Source organism: Simochromis diagramma, unplaced genomic scaffold (assembly GCF_900408965.1).
Source record: "Simochromis diagramma unplaced genomic scaffold, fSimDia1.1 OVJJ01000304.1, whole genome shotgun sequence".
Lineage (NCBI taxonomy): Eukaryota > Metazoa > Chordata > Actinopteri > Cichliformes > Cichlidae > Simochromis > Simochromis diagramma.
Window position 1 is genome coordinate 5,499,766 of NW_024387030.1, and position 17,112 is coordinate 5,516,877.

General features: G+C 39.2%; 2 protein-coding genes across 6 annotated transcripts; one reads left to right on the forward strand and one right to left on the reverse strand.

Annotated features, from left to right (window-relative positions):
- The first annotated feature begins 231 nt into the window (after positions 1-231).
- LOC120739812 (MFS-type transporter SLC18B1-like) lies at positions 232-7,258 on the forward strand. Of its 3 annotated transcripts, none has more exons than XM_040041715.1 (14): positions 237-515; positions 730-869; positions 1,404-1,499; positions 1,603-1,676; positions 2,640-2,787; positions 2,956-3,112; positions 3,235-3,371; positions 3,465-3,566; positions 3,654-3,745; positions 4,842-4,937; positions 5,056-5,130; positions 5,213-5,306; positions 5,377-5,426; positions 6,521-7,258. In XM_040041715.1, the coding sequence occupies exons 1-14, from the start codon at positions 485-487 to the stop codon at positions 6,567-6,569; spliced, it is 1,341 nt and encodes a 446-aa protein (XP_039897649.1). In that variant the 5' UTR covers positions 237-484; the 3' UTR covers positions 6,570-7,258. The 3 variants fall into 3 exon arrangements, 2 of the variants coding, with proteins under 2 accessions (XP_039897649.1, XP_039897648.1); XM_040041714.1 differs by having other exon boundaries at positions 245-515; positions 718-869; XR_005697286.1 differs by lacking the exons at positions 5,377-5,426; positions 6,521-7,258 and having other exon boundaries at positions 232-515; positions 718-869; positions 3,654-3,893; positions 5,213-5,253.
- Positions 6,959-17,065, reverse strand: ahi1 (Abelson helper integration site 1). Of its 3 annotated transcripts, none has more exons than XM_040041702.1 (27): positions 16,917-17,065; positions 16,516-16,594; positions 15,641-15,750; positions 14,791-15,371; positions 14,613-14,701; positions 14,326-14,512; positions 13,908-14,100; positions 13,729-13,824; positions 13,450-13,635; positions 13,200-13,352; positions 12,937-13,069; positions 12,619-12,742; positions 12,123-12,352; positions 11,430-11,539; positions 11,225-11,343; positions 10,929-11,059; positions 10,683-10,823; positions 10,392-10,585; positions 10,250-10,295; positions 10,112-10,164; positions 9,520-9,637; positions 9,145-9,203; positions 8,962-9,027; positions 8,715-8,877; positions 8,562-8,632; positions 7,906-7,994; positions 6,959-7,792 (listed from the first exon to the last, which is right to left on the reverse strand). In XM_040041702.1, the coding sequence occupies exons 2-27, from the start codon at positions 16,523-16,525 to the stop codon at positions 7,696-7,698; spliced, it is 3,549 nt and encodes a 1,182-aa protein (XP_039897636.1). In that variant the 5' UTR covers positions 16,526-16,594; positions 16,917-17,065; the 3' UTR covers positions 6,959-7,695. The 3 variants fall into 3 exon arrangements, with proteins under 3 accessions (XP_039897636.1, XP_039897638.1, XP_039897639.1); XM_040041704.1 differs by lacking the exon at positions 16,917-17,065 and adding an exon at positions 16,794-16,894; XM_040041705.1 differs by lacking the exons at positions 6,959-7,792; positions 7,906-7,994; positions 8,562-8,632 and having other exon boundaries at positions 8,722-8,852.
- Positions 17,066-17,112: the final 47 nt, after the last annotated feature.

The window sequence follows — 17,112 nt, forward strand, 5'->3', positions numbered from 1 at the left end:
TGCTCAGAGAAGCCTGTGGGATAAGCTGCTCTGCCAGAGCACCAGTGAGCTTCAGTCTGGAGAGTGGTGACAGGAGAGATGGAGGTGGGAGTGTGGCATTTAATCCTGTCTGTAAAATAAATATAACAACACTTAAGTAACTTGCATAATAATTCAAAATTGCAATAATTTAATAGATTATTGAATTATTTGCTCATGCTAAAGTCAACATAGAAAGACTACATATTTCTACATATATCTGGTTTACTTTAATCTGCCAGACTGCGGAGGGCAGTAATGGGATGGGACTAACTTAGTTATTACTTAGAAGAAGAAGAGGGTTAGTCTGGAAGTGTTGCCGGTAGTCCATGCTCATGATTGTTTTCACCTAGCGGAGGAGGCTGTCAGAAATATTTACTTGTCAGGATTTATCCTCTGCTCTTTCAGTTGTTCTGTCACCGTCTGTATTTCTCAGCCACTGGATACAGACCCCTGAATACTGAAAATGGATCAACATGCCGATCCTCCGACGAGAGGTTTGTGACCTTTGTACCCTGTGGAAATTAAATTACTGTGTAAAATAAACTGAGAAGTGTTGGCAGATACTCAGCTCAACATAGCTTACCTTTTGACTTTTTTCCTTATCTCTGCCAAAAGTTTAACCGCAAACTTTATGTTCTTTCAACTCAGCGTGGCCTAATCTCATTATTCATGTTTCTCTTCCCGTTTTCTCTTCAGATAACAACACAGATAACAACACCACAGCTGAATCAACAGATCCTCCTCACAGGTTCACAAGAAAAGAGATTCTCACCTTAATATCAGTGGCATCTGTCAACTTTGGCTCTATGATTTGCTACTCAATATTGGGCCCATTTTTTCCCACCGAGGTAAGCTCAAGGAAGCCAGCATCATAGGGTACAAACCACATGTTACAGCACAAGAGGTTAAAGGTTCAAGATAATAAAACTTTAAAAACTTAGCTTATGAATGCAGCTTTTGACTGAAGAAATAAAACACGTTCTCTCATACATGCAAGTCATATATCTGCAAACAAATCTTTTCTAGCCAGAGGAAACTGGGAACAAGCATCTCCTTCTACTAAAATGTATTTGTGCTCCCATGTAGTTGTACAGTTCACAGGTTAGACTATTCTTCACCTTAAGAACTCAGTAATGTCTTCTGAAGGGAATGAATGAGTAGTCATGTGCTACCAACAGACATCCTCCCTGAAGGCCAGTGAAGACTGGCTCTTTTGTAATCAGCCGTTCAACTTAAGGTCTGTCATGAGCTAGAAATGCAAATGTTGGAAAAGAGTGGCACAACAAGCTGGCTAGTTAAAAAGACATTATATTATCCTTGCTGTTTTTGTTGTTGTTATATAGATCCCCTAACTTTATCTGTTGTCCTGTTTTAATATTTAGGCAGTGAAGAAAGGAGCCAGTCAGACTGTAGTTGGTCTCATATTTGGGTGTTATGCTGTCTCCAATTTAATTAGTTCATTGATATTGGGAAAATATGTAAGTATACACTTTAACTTCATGCCATATGCATGGCAATTTGGAGCACAGGTGTAACCAAAGAGTCTGTAACAGTGCAACTGACCCATTCTTTGTGTATCAGATTGTCCAGATTGGTGCAAAGTTCATGCTTATTGCAGGACTTTTTGTATCATCGTGCTGCACTATTATATTTGGGTAAGTGACCTGTGTTTCATGTTAACTATGATAATGATAAAATTGGAAAAAATCCAGAATCTCATTGTGACAAAAGGACCCAACAACTCCAAGGATCATGCTGACGTTCTGTCACTTTATTTGTTTTACACACACCTTTTCAGTGTGCTTTTGGAGTTCGCTTTTCAGCATGACTCAGCGAGTTGCTGCTGCTGCTTCTGCTCTCCGACTCTCCACACAGCGTGCTGCTTAAATAGGGGAGGCATGATTAAACAGTGGTTACCAGCTGTCAGCCATCCTCCCCTGGCACTGCCTCCTGAACCTGCTGCCCTATCCCTCTTCAGTAGCCGAAAAACAAACAACACCCCCGCCACACTCCCACAAATTTCCTGAAAATACCAAACCAACAATGAATTTATTCATGTAAAAAATAATGTTTTGTGCTAAATAAACAAAATTAAAACAGCTGTGTAGCAGGCAGATTGTGGAAACAAATACAAAACTTGGGAAGTGAGGCGTAAACTCAAAATATAGCTTTAATGTCGCCCACTCATAAGGACACAGAAGGTTCAAGATAAACCATGACAGAAAATATAACAAAGTTCATGGGGAAAGATGATACGACAACACAGAAAGAATAAGACAAGAAAGACAAGACTGGAGGAACAGAATCAAAAGGAGATCAGCTAAATGAACTTAGAGAACTGAAGGTATATAAAAAAGGAACTTATATGAAGCGTCAGGACATAAACAGGACACATAAAAACAAAGAAATCACAATGTGAATAGAAAGCTAGATTCCATGAATACAGAACCCTAATCCAAACATAACCCAAAATACAAAACGAGAAAGAACCCCTCTGGGGCCAAGGCCCAGAGACCATGGCACAATCACCTTTGTTTCAGATCACACGCAGTTCCTCTGAGCTTATTTATTTCGTCTGCATTTCCTTTAATCTTGGCTGGCTCTTGTCTTCTTTGCAGATTTCTTGATCGGGCTCCTGCAGGACCTATATTCATCAGTCTGTGCTTTGTTGTGAGGTCGCTTGATGCTGTCGGCTTTGGCGCTGCTACAATGTCTGCTTTCGCCATCACAGCACAAATATTCCCAAACAATGTGGCAACTGTTTTGGTGAGGGTGGACAAACTTGTCAGACTGGCATGCTGTTTAGACATTAGAATCACGAGAAAACAGAAACTAGAGGTTTAAGTTGTTATGTATCTCTCACAAAACAACTGGCTCTTGGCTATGATGTAAGAAATCCCCACAGTATAGTAATCTGGGTCACTACTGTTTTAGGGTATTTTGGAGATTTTTGCAGGACTCGGCCTTATCCTGGGACCACCACTGGGAGGGTGGCTCTACCAGACTTTTGGATACAATATCCCTTTTTTAAGTCTTGGATGCTTGCTGTTGATTATGGTTCCTTTCAACATTTACGTCCTGCCGTCCATTGGTATGTAACACTTGAGATTTAGGTGTATTGTTTGGGTTTATTATTTAAAAATTGCCATTTTGTGTTTTTTCATTTTTCTCACATTATAACTGAGCTGTAATTTTGTGCTTCCCTCCTCTCAGAGGCAGTCCCATCGAAGGATTCATTCTTTCGACTACTCACCCACGTGAAAACAATCCTGGTTTGCTACGTGGTATTCACTCTCAGTGCAGGTGTGGGCTTTTTGGATGCCACTTTGTCACTGTTTGCTATTAACAGGGTAATGATATCCTTTATGATAAAGTCAGCTTACGTTTCCTAGAGTTTTTGTGCATTCCTTGAACAACTTTTTTTCCCTATCCATCATCCTTAGTTTGGTCTCTCAAATGGCTACGTGGGACTAATAATGCTTGGTTTGCCTTTAGTGTATATTCTGGCATCACCGCTGATTGGGTATTTCACAGATAAATATCCTGTATGTATCCAAGAAATCAAAATCATTAAATGTGTATAATTATCTTTTTTCTTTTCTTTTTAAATAAAATTTGATCTTGTGCACCAGGCCACTAGGATCGCTCTCTTGGTGACAGGCGGCATCGCTGCTACAATTGGCTTCTGTCTGCTTGGTCCCGCCCCTTTTCTTCACATCCAGAGGTTAGTGTGGGATTCAGGTAAAATTAACACTTCTGTATTTAAAAATGATGGACATTTTAAGAAAGATGTGTATCCCCCTCTGAGCCAAGAGTCATATCTAACGTCATTTTTACAATGTCTAATTCCAGGAAATAATTGCACCTGCCAGGTAACAGTCACACTGTGAATAAGTGTCTTAAACCCTTAATATTTTTCACGGCTAGCAGGGAGCGACTCCTGTGGTAGCAAAAAAGAAAGCCCATTGTGAGGAATAAACTCTACTTTAAATGTTATTATATAACACTAAATATTGTGCTAATTACTTTAGGGTCTCAATTTCCAGGTTTAAGTTTAATATTGGTTACATGTCCCAGAGTAACTGGCACCCTGACCAGACACTTTTGGCAGCCATCAACAAGCTTTAGGCATATTTCAAGTTGCATATTTGACCAATATTTTGAAGGTGTTGATTTTGGAGCACGGGCTTCTTTCTAGGTGATTTAAAACTTGTTTCACCGCAGATGCTGGTGTTTCAGGAGTTTCTAGTTAATGGCATGTTTGAGCCTTGGTTCCTGGGCTGTTCATGAACATCCTAACCAATTTCCTCTCAACTAAAGGTGACAGTTTGGGTCTTCTTCCAGACCTTGGCAAAGTGGTGACATATTTTGATAAGAGACCTTTCCACCTTGTGTAAATCTTCAACTCTCCTTGTTAGATTGTCACTGAGTTCCTTGGACTTGCAATTGTTCTGAGTATTGGTCAGTGCTTCTCACCGCTCTCCTTCTGTCACAAATCACCCCCTAAAACTCCTTTCCACCACTCCCTCCTGTCTGTACTCTGTTCTCCATTGTGCATTGCTTTGGATGGCTGAATCCAGGTATTTAAATTCATTCACCTTCACTGCCTCTGCTCTTGGCAACTTCACTATTATGTCTGTCTCCCTATCATTGACACATAGGTCGGTTACTTTGGATGGTTAAGCCCTGGTATTTAAAATCTACACCACTGCAAGGGGAGTGGGACATGTTGCCTCGACAAGTCATATACTGAATTAATCCCTTTGCCTTAAAAAGCCAACTTCTGTATCCTTTTTTTTGTTTTTGTTTTTTACATTTAGTCAGCTGTGGTTGCTGGTCGTCATGCTTGGTCTAATTGGGCTTTCTCTGGCAATAAGTGTAATCCCCATATTCCCTGAGCTCATTTCATGTGCACAGTGAGTTGCTTCACATAATGCTCAACATTCATGAACTACAGTTTGTTTTTTGTGGGGGTTTTTTTCATAAATACGACTGGATGAAACAAATATTCTACAATTTAGTTTTTCCTCGTAGTGAAATAGGATTTGAAGAGGGGCTAAGTACACTTGGAATGGTGTCTGGGTTATATGAAGCAGTGTGGTGCACTGGGTGAGTCCCTAATTTATCTCTTTTCTGGCATTTAGCTTTTTAGTGCCGTGATTTTTGCTCTAATTTTGTGCTCGTTTTTAAGGACGTTTTATGGCCCCATTGTGGGAGGAATTATTGTTCAACATCTCGGCTTTGAATGGGCTGCTGTAGTTCAAGGAGCGTTGGCATTTTTGGGTGTAAGTATCAGTGGCTGCAGCGTTTAGATATTTTATGTCAATACAATGTTAATGATCACTCTGTCCTCAGGCATTTCTCATCTTCATGTATTCTCTCTGTCAACGGACAAAACGACAAAGGTAGGCCTAAACTTTAAATGAACATAATAAGTTCTTTCATAGTATTCATTTCGTTTCTCACTATGGGAACGCCTTCTATGTGACCTCATCAGAAGCTGAAATGCCATTACGTTAGCTCTTACAGGCTTTTTAAGTGACGCTCATGTCAGGAGGGTCACTTAAAAGGAGGCTTATATGGGGAGGCTAGGGCCTCCCCATATAATAGACTGACATAGTGTCAGATGTCATTCAAAAACTCTTCTCACTTCTTACAGAAGTCTGTCGATAACTGTGCTGTTGGGTTTAAGCTAAACTGTCCACTGTCCTTGCAGCAGATTTTCTGTCCAGGGACAACCCACTGAACGCAGACTAGAGGCTTCAACCCTCCGCTATACTTTTCCACCAGTGGCCCTCCTGACAGCCCTGTGCTGGGAAGAGAAACATTGACTGGCTGAGATTTTTTTAGCTGCTTTCCAGCCCATCTTGACCTCATCTTCATCCCAAAGGTTATCAGTACATGTTCCCCAATAGTATTGCCTGACTTTTACCAGCTGGCCTCCATGCACACTCCACTAGGGGCCTGGCTACCTTATAGGCTCTCTCTAAGGGAGTTTTATCCAGGAGGTGTGTGCAACTCCATGCTGGGCCTCATCTCACACATTTGTTAGGTTTTATAAGCTAGATGTGACAGCGCCTAACCTAGCGCATTCAGTCCTCAGTACAGGTTCTTTGTTCACCAAACAAATGCTTTGAAAAAGAACTTAAGGTTATGTATATACCGGTAACCCTGGTTCTCCAAGTAGCATGAGTGTCTCACCAGACCATTCTCTCTATAAAAAATGAAAAGGTGGGCTTGTTTTGAATGACATGTGACACTATTTCAGCCTATTATATATGGAGGCCATGGCCCCTCCTGACATAGGCAGGTGGCATTTGAGCTTCTGATGAGGTCCTACAGGAGGCGTTCCCATAGTGAGACACTCATTTGTGCTACTCAGAGGTTATACATGTATAACCTCAAGATCTGTGATTTATTCTAAATAGATTTATTTCTTTTTTTAACGTCTGCAACAACAGCAAAAATTGTACCTCTTTTTTTAACTTTTACATTTCAGGGTCCAAGAAAACAGCCAACAAGCAGATGAAAGAACCCCTCTCCTATGATCCTGTGTTCCAGCTCCAAGTTACACAACTTTTTAAACATTTTATCAGTCATTATTTGTTATCAAGCTGATATTGTTTTAATGTTGTGTCTTTTAGTTATTTTTATCTGGTCCTAGAGCATGTACTATAGTGGGAATTCCCTGAGAGGTATTTTAAGAAAAAAGCTAGATACATTCATGGAGTGGGTTCAGCTGCATTCCCAATGGGTTCCCAGATATATTTGATCATTTATTTGGGGAGCAACATGCACATTAAAATTTAAACAATAAGTTAGACTCCCATGCAGGTATCCACAAACACAAACACCTGCCAAAGTACTTTAAACTGCCTTGTAATAGTTTCTCCAACACTGCCATGATGACTCACACAATAACACCAGCCACCCACAGTTTGGTTAGTAAGAATGAGTTTTTATGGCCAATGGCTTAAAAGTAAAGCAGTGCAAGTTATACAGGTCAATATGAACCTTTCATACTGTGCTAATTCTTCAAAAAGGGAATTTATTGCAGATTTCACTGCAGTTAGAAATGTTGAATGTTTTACCTTCTTTTCTGCCTGCATTATAGATTTATTTAACACTGATATTGAGGTTTTTTCACTAATTTTTTGTACATTAGCATTCAAATGTGACAATGTAAGGGACTGCAAAGACTGCTTATTATAAAAATGGAAATAAAACTATAAAGGAATTTGTTTATGTTGTGAAGAAATATATATATATAAAACTTCTAAATCTCTTCCAAGGTAATCAAGTGGAATTACAATATTACATACGTTTACACAGTATTATCTGTTTTCTTACATGGATAAGTTATTCAAAATATTCAATGTACAAAAAATATGTTTATCAGCATTATACAATTACAATATTTTTATAAACATATTTAACAAATTTAATCTGTATTAGGTGCAATATAAACTGTGACTTTTCAAAACTAAAAAAATATTTACAAACAAAAAAAAAAGTGAAAAATAGATCACAGCTGAAATAAAAATCAGAATAAAGCAGACATACGGTTGCTGTTTGTTTCCATGAGTTTATGGATCAGGCTCAAAGGCACTGTTTGTATTGTCTGTTGGCCTCTTTGGCAGAGGTCGCCCTGCTGATCTGCCTATCCTCCTGGTGCTACTGGTCGACGCTGATGCGTCTGCATCTGAAAACGTGGCTTGAGAGGAAGCTGCAGGGACTCGTGGCTTTTTCCACCTTCTTTTTTCTTCTACTTCTATGGGGGAAACGTATTTCACAATCAGCACTTAATATCTCTCCACCACTATACAGCTTCATCAGCCTGTGTAGTTAGGAGTAGTTAGGAGTGAAGCAAAGAGAGCCACTTACCTAGTAACTGCCATCTCAGGTTCCGTGTCGGAAAGCGTCGGCTCGGAAAGAAACCTAAGTTCTCCAGAAGAACTAATGGCAGCAGACACCTTGGAGATACGAGTACAAAGAAAAAAGTGATGGCCCATGGGAACAGGAAAATCACGCATATATAAAACCAGACCACATTTGTGAATTTATGAAATGAAAAGCAATTAAAGTGACACTTGCCCACTGTAGGCTTTAAAATGACTCATGGTTTGTCATAGTTTTGCCAAAATAGCTGCTTACAGCAGAACATGGAAGTTGTAGCTACAGCTAGATTTGCATCAGAAGACTGAAAAATACAGAAACTGATATTTTGTTCCAAATCTCTTATTTTCATGCACAAAAGGTGGAATGACGAAAACCACTGCTGTTCAAAATATTGTTGCAGCTGTAGTATGTAAAAGGAGAACCAGGAACCACAGAGCAATATATTGATATTTTTCAGTCTTCTCTTCTTTTTTGTTGCTGACATGAAATCAAGCTGACAATTTTTTTGACAAAAGGCCTACAGTGGGTATAAAAAGATTAATTAATGAGATGTAAACTCCACCCCCACTTCACCTTTTAGCCAAAATACATTAATGAACACGTCCCAGTCAGACGCCACTCTGATTTTTTTGTTCTCTTACCCTAGTAGGTGTTGACCTCTCATCAGGCTCTTTAGACAAAGGCATGTGAGTCACCTCTTCATTGTAATCTCCTACAACAATAACATGTTTTTATCATTTTTATAAACAATTTTTTAAAAGCATATCTACCACAAGAAAAGATAATCCACCTACTCTGATCTGCTACATAAGAAGCAAGAAAATATCCCTGCTGCCCATTTTCAAGGCGTCCAAACCACCAGTTCTCGTTGTCTTTGTACAGTACTTGGATGACATCACCACGGCGAATGGTCAATTCATCAGAGCGATTTGCTTTGTAATCATAAAGAGAAACAACCTATGAATGGAACAGAAAGGTAGGACAGTTGAATAAGTGTGAAATAAGGCTGCGGCTGAGCTTTAAATTACACTGGATACTTACTACTTGCTGAACAGGTGCAGAATCGGTTTCCACGTGGATCCCTGAAGAGACGTGGTCAAGAAGAGTCTGACAAGGAAAAAAGGAAATAATTTCATTCTTATAGCAACAAGCAGGCAGACACCACTGCAGTCCCTGCCTATCTCAGCAGCATTAAGATTAATTGGAAACATTACAAAATCTTACCGTCTGTAGTCTAAAAGATGAAGCACCTTTTAGAAAATGACCGACAGGACTGAACCCACCTAAAAGTATAAGAAAAAACATCAAGAATTGAAACTGCAGTAATATTTTATGTATTACCACGGTAAATATTGTACATTACTACAGTAACTGCAATTTGCAGTAGTCACTTCAAGAGATGGGTAACAATTGCCAGCAGTCCATCTGTGTTTCTGTTCATAGCATACATGCTGCACAGTGCTGAAAAGACTTGGCCCAAGTTGTACGTAGCACAGTTATAATCTTCATAATCATTTGAATTCAGTTACACAGCTCCATTGAAGCCATTCACTGGTTAAAGACAAATAACTGTGTGATTAACTGAAAAAAGCCACTTACGGGGCTGAGTGCTCAGAGAAGCCTGTGGGATAAGCTGCTCTGCCAGAGCACCAGTGAGCTTCAGTCTGGAGTGTGGTGACAGGAGAGATGGAGGTGGGAGTGAGGCATTTAATCCTGTCTGTAAATAAAATGAATAAATAAATATATAACAGCATTAAGGTGCAATAAATTAATTAATGCAATTTTCTGTTTTATATTATAATAAAAGTAAAATTCACATTTGTGTATTTCATGTAAACCCTCTAATACAATTCTCACTGTCAGGAACACCGATTTAAAATCAAGGTTAAATAGAAATCTAAACATTTCTTTGAAATATGAAAACATAAATTAACACAGAGCGGGATTAGCATATTACACAAAGGGGAAAAATGGCTGAGTTTACAATTAAAGTATATAAACCCGGTTCTATGCTGTTTCCCTTCTCAACACATTGAGGGCAACTGAACAATAAAGCGATTGGAGGCAGATTACAGAAAACAAAATCAATATTGACAGAAAAGACTCATAAAGCTTGTTCACCATCTGTGACCTCAGCAATGCTTCAGTATACAAAGGTGTGTATTTAGATATAGTACTGATAAAAACTCACTGTGCCGACATCTGATGTGAAGCTCCGGCCTGTGTGAGTACTGCTTAATTTATCTGCAAACCAGAAAAATAGGTTAAAATACCAAATATAATATAGCTAATTATATAAAGTCCTTCTCATCTAAATTGCTTAGAGTACCTTGCTCATAAATGAATCCAGTAGTAGAAGATCTTTGACGTGGTTCCTGAAAAAAATATGTAAAATCCTTTTCTAAGAATTTCAGTTAATTTAAATGCACACTTATTTCACTCTACATTTAAAAATTAACATGAGCATTTACCAGAACTGAGTCCAGTTGTTCCTTCACACACTGCATTTTCAGTGCAAGTCTTGTTGCTTGGGCAAACTGATCCATGGCTGCAGAAATAGATGTGTCCTGCAAAGCTAGAGGGTCAGGTGTGTTTAAAACTGTTTTGATATCTTCAGAAGCTGATCTGCTTGCTGCTTTCATACTGTGCACCTCCATCTGGGAAACTAGAAAAAATAAGAGAAAAATAAGGCAGAAATTAAGCCGTGCAAGTCTGTACAATACTACTGACTAACTTCTTCTTTTGTCAAACAAAACACAAACCTTTGCGGTCATACAGGTACACGTGGACAGGCTGGCTCTGACCGAAGGCACAGAAAGCTACCATGTTCTCGTAGGGGTGAAATGACACGCTGTGGAGAGCCGTGGGGTAACAAAGCTCTGAATATACTGCAACTTGATCACCTGGGAAAAGAAACGGTTGGAGCAACTATGCAGAATACTGTCAAAAACATTAAGAACCGACTAGTTTCTTTGTTACAGGAAAAAAAAAAAAAATTTCATGCTCACCTGTATCAGTATTCCAGACATACGCCATCCCATCCTCACTGCCAGAAAAGATGAAGTTCCCACATGGTGTAAAAGTACTGTAAATCCTCTCTCTGTAGTTAATGGCTCCAGTGTATTTCTTTACAGCCAGACTTAAAGAGGGAAAGCCAAACACATATTCAAACACACATACAATAATATAATAATCACTCCTCATTTATATGCAAAGTATAATACAATACTTTAATATTTGTCTTTGCTTTATTATATTTCTATTTTCTACAATTTCACACAATACTTTTCTAATTTCGTCTTACATTCTCAAATCCATCATCCTCAGCACACTGTCTTTGGCATGTATGAGCAGGCACCGCCCATTCGGATGGAGCTGCAGCATGTTGATGGGGATACCACTGAGATCACTCTCATCAATTTTCTGCCAAAAGAAAACATGGGATTTTAAAATGACCATAAACTAACATTAGCTAAATAAAGTGCATTGAATAGTATCAATTCTTGTACCCTCTCTATACACCAGTGGCGACATGGCTGCTGCCGCTGCCTGCTGTCATTTACTGAGGTTTTCCACACAATGATGAGGCCCATGTTGTCTCCAGAAAACATTCGTCGACCTATTTACAATGAAAACAACATCAGATATGGCATAAGATATACAAGAGAACAAGCCTCACATTCATTATAAAAGAGTAGCAAAACCAAACACAACACCCCTTCACAGAAAGGCACACATGTGCCTCATAGACACAAAACCAGAATTAGTTGGCTGGCTTTGAGTTTTTCTTTGCTTTAAAAAGAGCAGCTTTCCTTCTCTCTGAACTGGGCCTTGAAGTAAATGACAGTGACTGTAAACAGTCTAAGACAAATTTAAATCTCAGTTACTCTCTCTAATAATAGAAAAAAATAGTCCAAGGCAAGTCAAAGCAAATCAGTCAGTCTGGCATAAAGGTTATACTGGCAGGAATGTTTGGAGGATTGGTGGATTTATAAAAACAGAGCTATACATAAAGTTCACATTAACCACCATTTTATTTACAGCTATTAATAACAAGATTCATTAAAACATATACAAGACACATCATTCTTTAAGAGACTACATTTACTCTTATATTGTTCCAAGTTTTCCTAACTCACAGTAGCTGACAACACAAACACACACACATCGGGGACATGTTTCCATAACAGGGCTTACAGTACCTTCGGAGTCAAAGCAAACTGTGTTAATGAAACTGCCGTGACCCTCAAACTCCTGCAGCAGCTGGCCATTCACATCACCGACATCAACTCTCCACACTCGTATCAGGCAGTCGTAGCCCCCAGTTACCACCAGGTTCTGGGCTGTAGGATGGTACCGAGCACTGTACACAAACGATGGATGAGGGAGCACCTTCTGGGCTGTTACTTGAAGCCTCTCTACATTCCACTCCCTGAGGGAAACAATGTAAAAATACAAAAACTATTTTATATAAAGAAAATGCGTTTGCTAGTTTTTAAATCAGAACATCACCAGTATTGTTGAGGCCGTTTCTCAAAAAAGCAATATATTACACACACTACAACTTAGGTAACTTACTTTATTTAGAGCTAAAATATAATAGATTATACAAAAACTGAGTCACTACAAGAAACAGTGAAACCTCATTCACTTCTAATCACTTTTATTTAATCTTACATTGTACCAAGACAAAGTTACCTGACAGTTCCATCAGAGGAGGCAGACAAAAGGCTGCGGTCATCTCTGGACCAGCAGAGATCATACACTATTTTGAGGTGACCATTGAAGGCAGCCAAAACCTTGCCAGAGGGAATCTCATACACTGAAATAAAAACAGCATTTTATTTTATTTATTTATTTTTTACCTGATTTTTAAAAAATATATATGCACAGACAAGGAAGAATCCAGATGTCATCAAAGAGGTGTTCATGGCATACAAACAGCAAAGAAATTACCTGGTTGGAGTCAACAATGCATTAGAAGGGGGACTTTTACACCGATGAGATGTGACCTACCTACAACAGGGAACGCATCTTTGTCAGCACAAGCAGCAGCCAGTATGGTTCCAGCGTGAGAAAAGAGTACTGTGAAACAGCCCATCTGACCACCACGAAATGCCAGCATAGGCTTGTTAGGAATTCGACAGATCTGCAACAGTAAAACTCTCTTTAGTTGTTTGACTGCCACTCTTTGCTACTTACCCATGTTCAGGCTAAAAATATGAACATGTATATTTGTATGTAATATTGATAGGAGCAGTTTAAACCCTTCTACAAACCTGACCAGGCAGCCTGCTCCATCTCAAGGTTGGAGGTTTGCTGTCTAGCGGTTGTGTCAGACTTCTCTTGGTGATCTCATTCTGCAGTTCACTATAGGAGGTGCTGCCTCTCTCCTCCTGCAGTGCCATCATAGACCGAATACTAGGGTCCACCTGAAGAACATAACCAGCTCAGCTACAACATACTCCATCCATGTACATATGAAGATTTATTAACCTTCCAACAACTAGGCAGTAGCAGCTAACTTACATGCTCAGGGAGTTTAATGCCTTTTACTGTAACATAGAGGGTAGATGCATATTTGGTTCTTGGGTACTTTCTCCACCATTCAACCACCTCAACTGTTTTAGGTTGGCTCTTTGCCCGATGTGGAGGGCAAAAGAGCTGGAGACGAAGTTTACTGTCAATATTCAAGACACCATTTGTGCCAACAAGCTGAAAAATGGAGGGGCATACATATTAACAGGGGAGATTAAAATACAACCAGACTGATCTTTTCTTTCTAAATGACCAGATTAAACACATTACCTTCAGAAATGCCCAGGCAATCTTTCGGAAACCTCGATCATGCTTGTCAACATCAATGTTGGCTCTTGCTTCTTCCATAGTCACAAAATCAAGGATCTGTGCAAAACATTTCAATAAAGGAAATTACTGTCACACATGTTAAAATATGGTTTATTAACTGTTATTGAAATAACTCTTACTTCAAAGAACAGTATGACTTTGGGGCCTTCGTCATGTTGTTGAACAAAGTAGCCAAAACGTTCATTGAAGATGATCTGCTCCTGCCACTCAGGGACGACTGATTTGTTCTTCTTGAAGTCATAAGGCTGGGTCATGATGGGGAGAACATGGTCAACGTTTTCCTGCTCATAAAATGAGGATACGGGGCGATGACTACAAAAAAGAAAAACAAATTTGAACTGAAGGCAAAATGTATTATAATTCAAAGGTTTTGGCACAGTTAAGTGGCTTATAAATACAAATATCTATAGATCGTGCCTAAATTTAACTGAAAAACAAATAACCATGGTCCAATTATTTTAAGGTAAAAATTTCTAAATAAAAAATGCGCCCAGAAATTGAAACACAGCACTAAACTTAATAGCAGAAATGTCTCACCAGTCTTCTTTCTTCACATATTGCCCTGTGGCTTCATCAACAACGTGGATCTTCACCATGGGGTGTGAAATCATCAAGTCGGTCTTGAGGCGGTCTGTTCTGTGAATGTACACTCCAAGAACAAGGTTGTCATCAAAAACTGGTTTCTGAGGTGCTTCTGACTCCGCTTCACTCTGTTCTTTGACAACTACAAGGGGAGAAAACAAAATATGAAATGCATCACCATCAACACCTTTCTTCACCTTTAACTGGAACTTGGTGAATCCTGAGAATTATCGTGCAATCACCATGTTTTTTCTTCCTCTTTTTCTTCTTTCCCTTGGATTCTGTTTCATTTTCCACATCAGCATCCAGGTCTGTATCTTCATCTTGATCCCTGGAGGCAAAAAAAGAAGTAGAAAGAAATCAAACACTGTTGCTTTATCACTAAATATAACTCCATAGTACACTAATAGTTATACGCACCCTGCATCTGAATCTGTGACTACAGATTTCATCTTTTTCTTTTTCTTCTTCCCCACATCATTACTAAGCGTAACACTTTGTGAGACAGCACTCTCATCTTCTCCTTTGACCCTTGTCCTCCTTGAAGTCCTCTGCTCCTCCTTTACTATCTTTTGCTGGTATTCATGCAATAGGTTATCTTCTGTGTCCTCCTCCTGGCTTGCTTCTTTAGCCTCTGTATCACCTTTGCTTTTTCCCTTTTTATTTTTCTGCTTTGGGGCCTTTCCACCTACAGAATCATTTGGATCCAATGGAATTTCAGACTTTGATGCATTTGCATCCTCTTGGATGTGACTTCCGATGTCCTCGGGCATAGGAGGAGAGGGAAGGTCCCTCTTACTTTTTCTTTTAGATTTTGATGTTTTAATCCCCTCTTGGTTTCTATTGTTGTTAAAATTAACCTTCTCTGAAATTTCTCTCTCCCTTCTTTTATTCTTTGTGTAGCGAGGGCTGCCCTCTTCTGGGTCATATGTGTTCTGGAGGATGGTCTCATTGTCTTCTGTGTCCTTCTCAAGGTTGAGATTTTTTTTTAGATTCTGAAGCTAAAGAGGAAAAGGTAAAGAGGTGTCAGTACTTACAGTCTTTTTATTTTGTTATTTATTAAAACTTCCGCAATTAAAATATGTCCGACATGTTGTCTGTTTTGGAAGAAGGGCATCATGACAGCCTTGTTTACATAAAATGCAGAATCCACAAGGATTCGGAACTATTCAGAAATAGTTTTAAGACATGTCCTGCAAGTTCTATATGTTTTTGCCAACATATAGAGCATCTGATGTAAAATTATCAATAGAACACAAGAATGACATACCACAATAGTCTCCGGAGTTTCAGTGCTTTTCTTTTTCTTCTCAGATTCTGTGTACTTCTTGAAGACTTCATTAAATCTTTCCCGGGTTTTTGCCCGGTCTTCACTCTCACCTATAAAAAGGGAACATTTTAAATAGATTACATGACAATGCAGATTAGACTTTATAACATAAATAAGATTAACTACATGTTGTTGATAACACTTCTGTAGATTGATCAAATCTTTTTGCAAAACTTGTAACTGCATTTTTACACTACTGCATCACACCAAGTAAGAGAAGTAAGAGTAGCAATGCAACAGACAGGGGACAAGTGAGGTGAAGAAGAGAGTGCAGGCATGGTGGAGTGGGTGGAGATAAATATGAGAGGAAAGAAGGACACCAACAACATTTTGCAACATTTTAGTGAGACCTAATATGATGTATGGTTTGGAGATGGTGGCACCAAGAAAAAGACAGGAATCTGGGCTGGAGCTGGTGATGGAGTTGAAAATGTTAACAATGTTAAGGGAGTGACCAGAATGGACAGGATTAAAAATGAGTACATCATAGGGACAGCTCAAGTTTAAGAGTTTGGAAACGCTACCGAAGTTAACGAAACAAGACCGAGGGGGTTTGGGCATGTCCAGAGGAGGGAACAGCGGATAGATTGGAAATATGTTAAACATAAAGCTACCGAACAGGAGGAAAAGAGAAAGACTACAGAAAAGATCCGGGAATGTAGTGAAGGAGGAAATGCAGAGGGATAAGGAGAGATGCAGGCAGATGATGTACTGTGGCGACCCCAAATGGGAGCAGCCGATACAAAACGGCATTGATACTTTAATTTAAAGAACCTTCCACCATTGGAGTGAGGACGGAACAGCAGGAAACGTACCTGCTGGCATTCTCAGACAGCGTGATGTTTCTCTTTCCGAGCGCAAAATGAGAATAATCCAGGACTTAAGACTCTCATTCTAAAAAAAAAAAATACATGACAACGACGTTAAAGTTGCACAACAAAACCTCTACTGGGTTAGCTAGGTTTTGCTAGCCAATCGTTTAATTATATAGTTTAGCACTCTAGTAAAATAAACCCGTATTAAGTCTCCCATGGTGTTTTTATTTGCTGAAGTCAGAGTATAGGAAAAAGTACAGTTTGTGTGAACCACTAACCTTAGCCACTTTAGCAGCTAGCTTGCTAAATGCTTCTGATACCTCACTGACTTTACAGGGTTACTACATTTGGTAAGATAATATTTAGGAGCTTCAACGAACAGTCTGAGTATTAAAACAAACCTCGCTCCACAGAAGCAGTCCGTAAAAAGTATGTATAAGAAGCAGAAGAGTTGGCCGAGGGTCAGCGCATGTATCTACTCTGCAGTGATTGTCCTGTCCTCCATCTTTAACAACAACGCTTCGACGGTTTCCAAGTCAACAAAGCTGAAAAAGAGAGGCGGAGCCGGTCAAACGTAATCTGACGTACATACAAAAA

What these genes read in the sequence shown, in the direction of transcription:
- LOC120739812 (XM_040041714.1), top strand. Translation starts at nt 485, where the DNA reads ATGGATCAACATGCCGATCCTCCGACGAGAG. An exon ending in TGCTGCACTATTATATTTGG is followed by an intron (nt 1,677 to 2,639) that starts GTAAGTGACCTG and finishes TCTTCTTTGCAG; the next exon opens with ATTTCTTGATCGGGCTCCTG. An exon ending in GAGCTCATTTCATGTGCACA is followed by an intron (nt 4,938 to 5,055) that starts GTGAGTTGCTTC and finishes TTTTCCTCGTAG; the next exon opens with TGAAATAGGATTTGAAGAGG.
- ahi1 (XM_040041702.1), bottom strand. An exon ending in TATGTGAAGAAAGAAGACTG is followed by an intron (nt 14,101 to 14,325) that starts GTGAGACATTTC and finishes TCTTTTTTGTAG; the next exon opens with TCATCGCCCCGTATCCTCAT. An exon ending in AAGTCATACTGTTCTTTGAA is followed by an intron (nt 13,825 to 13,907) that starts GTAAGAGTTATT and finishes TGTTTTGCACAG; the next exon opens with ATCCTTGATTTTGTGACTAT.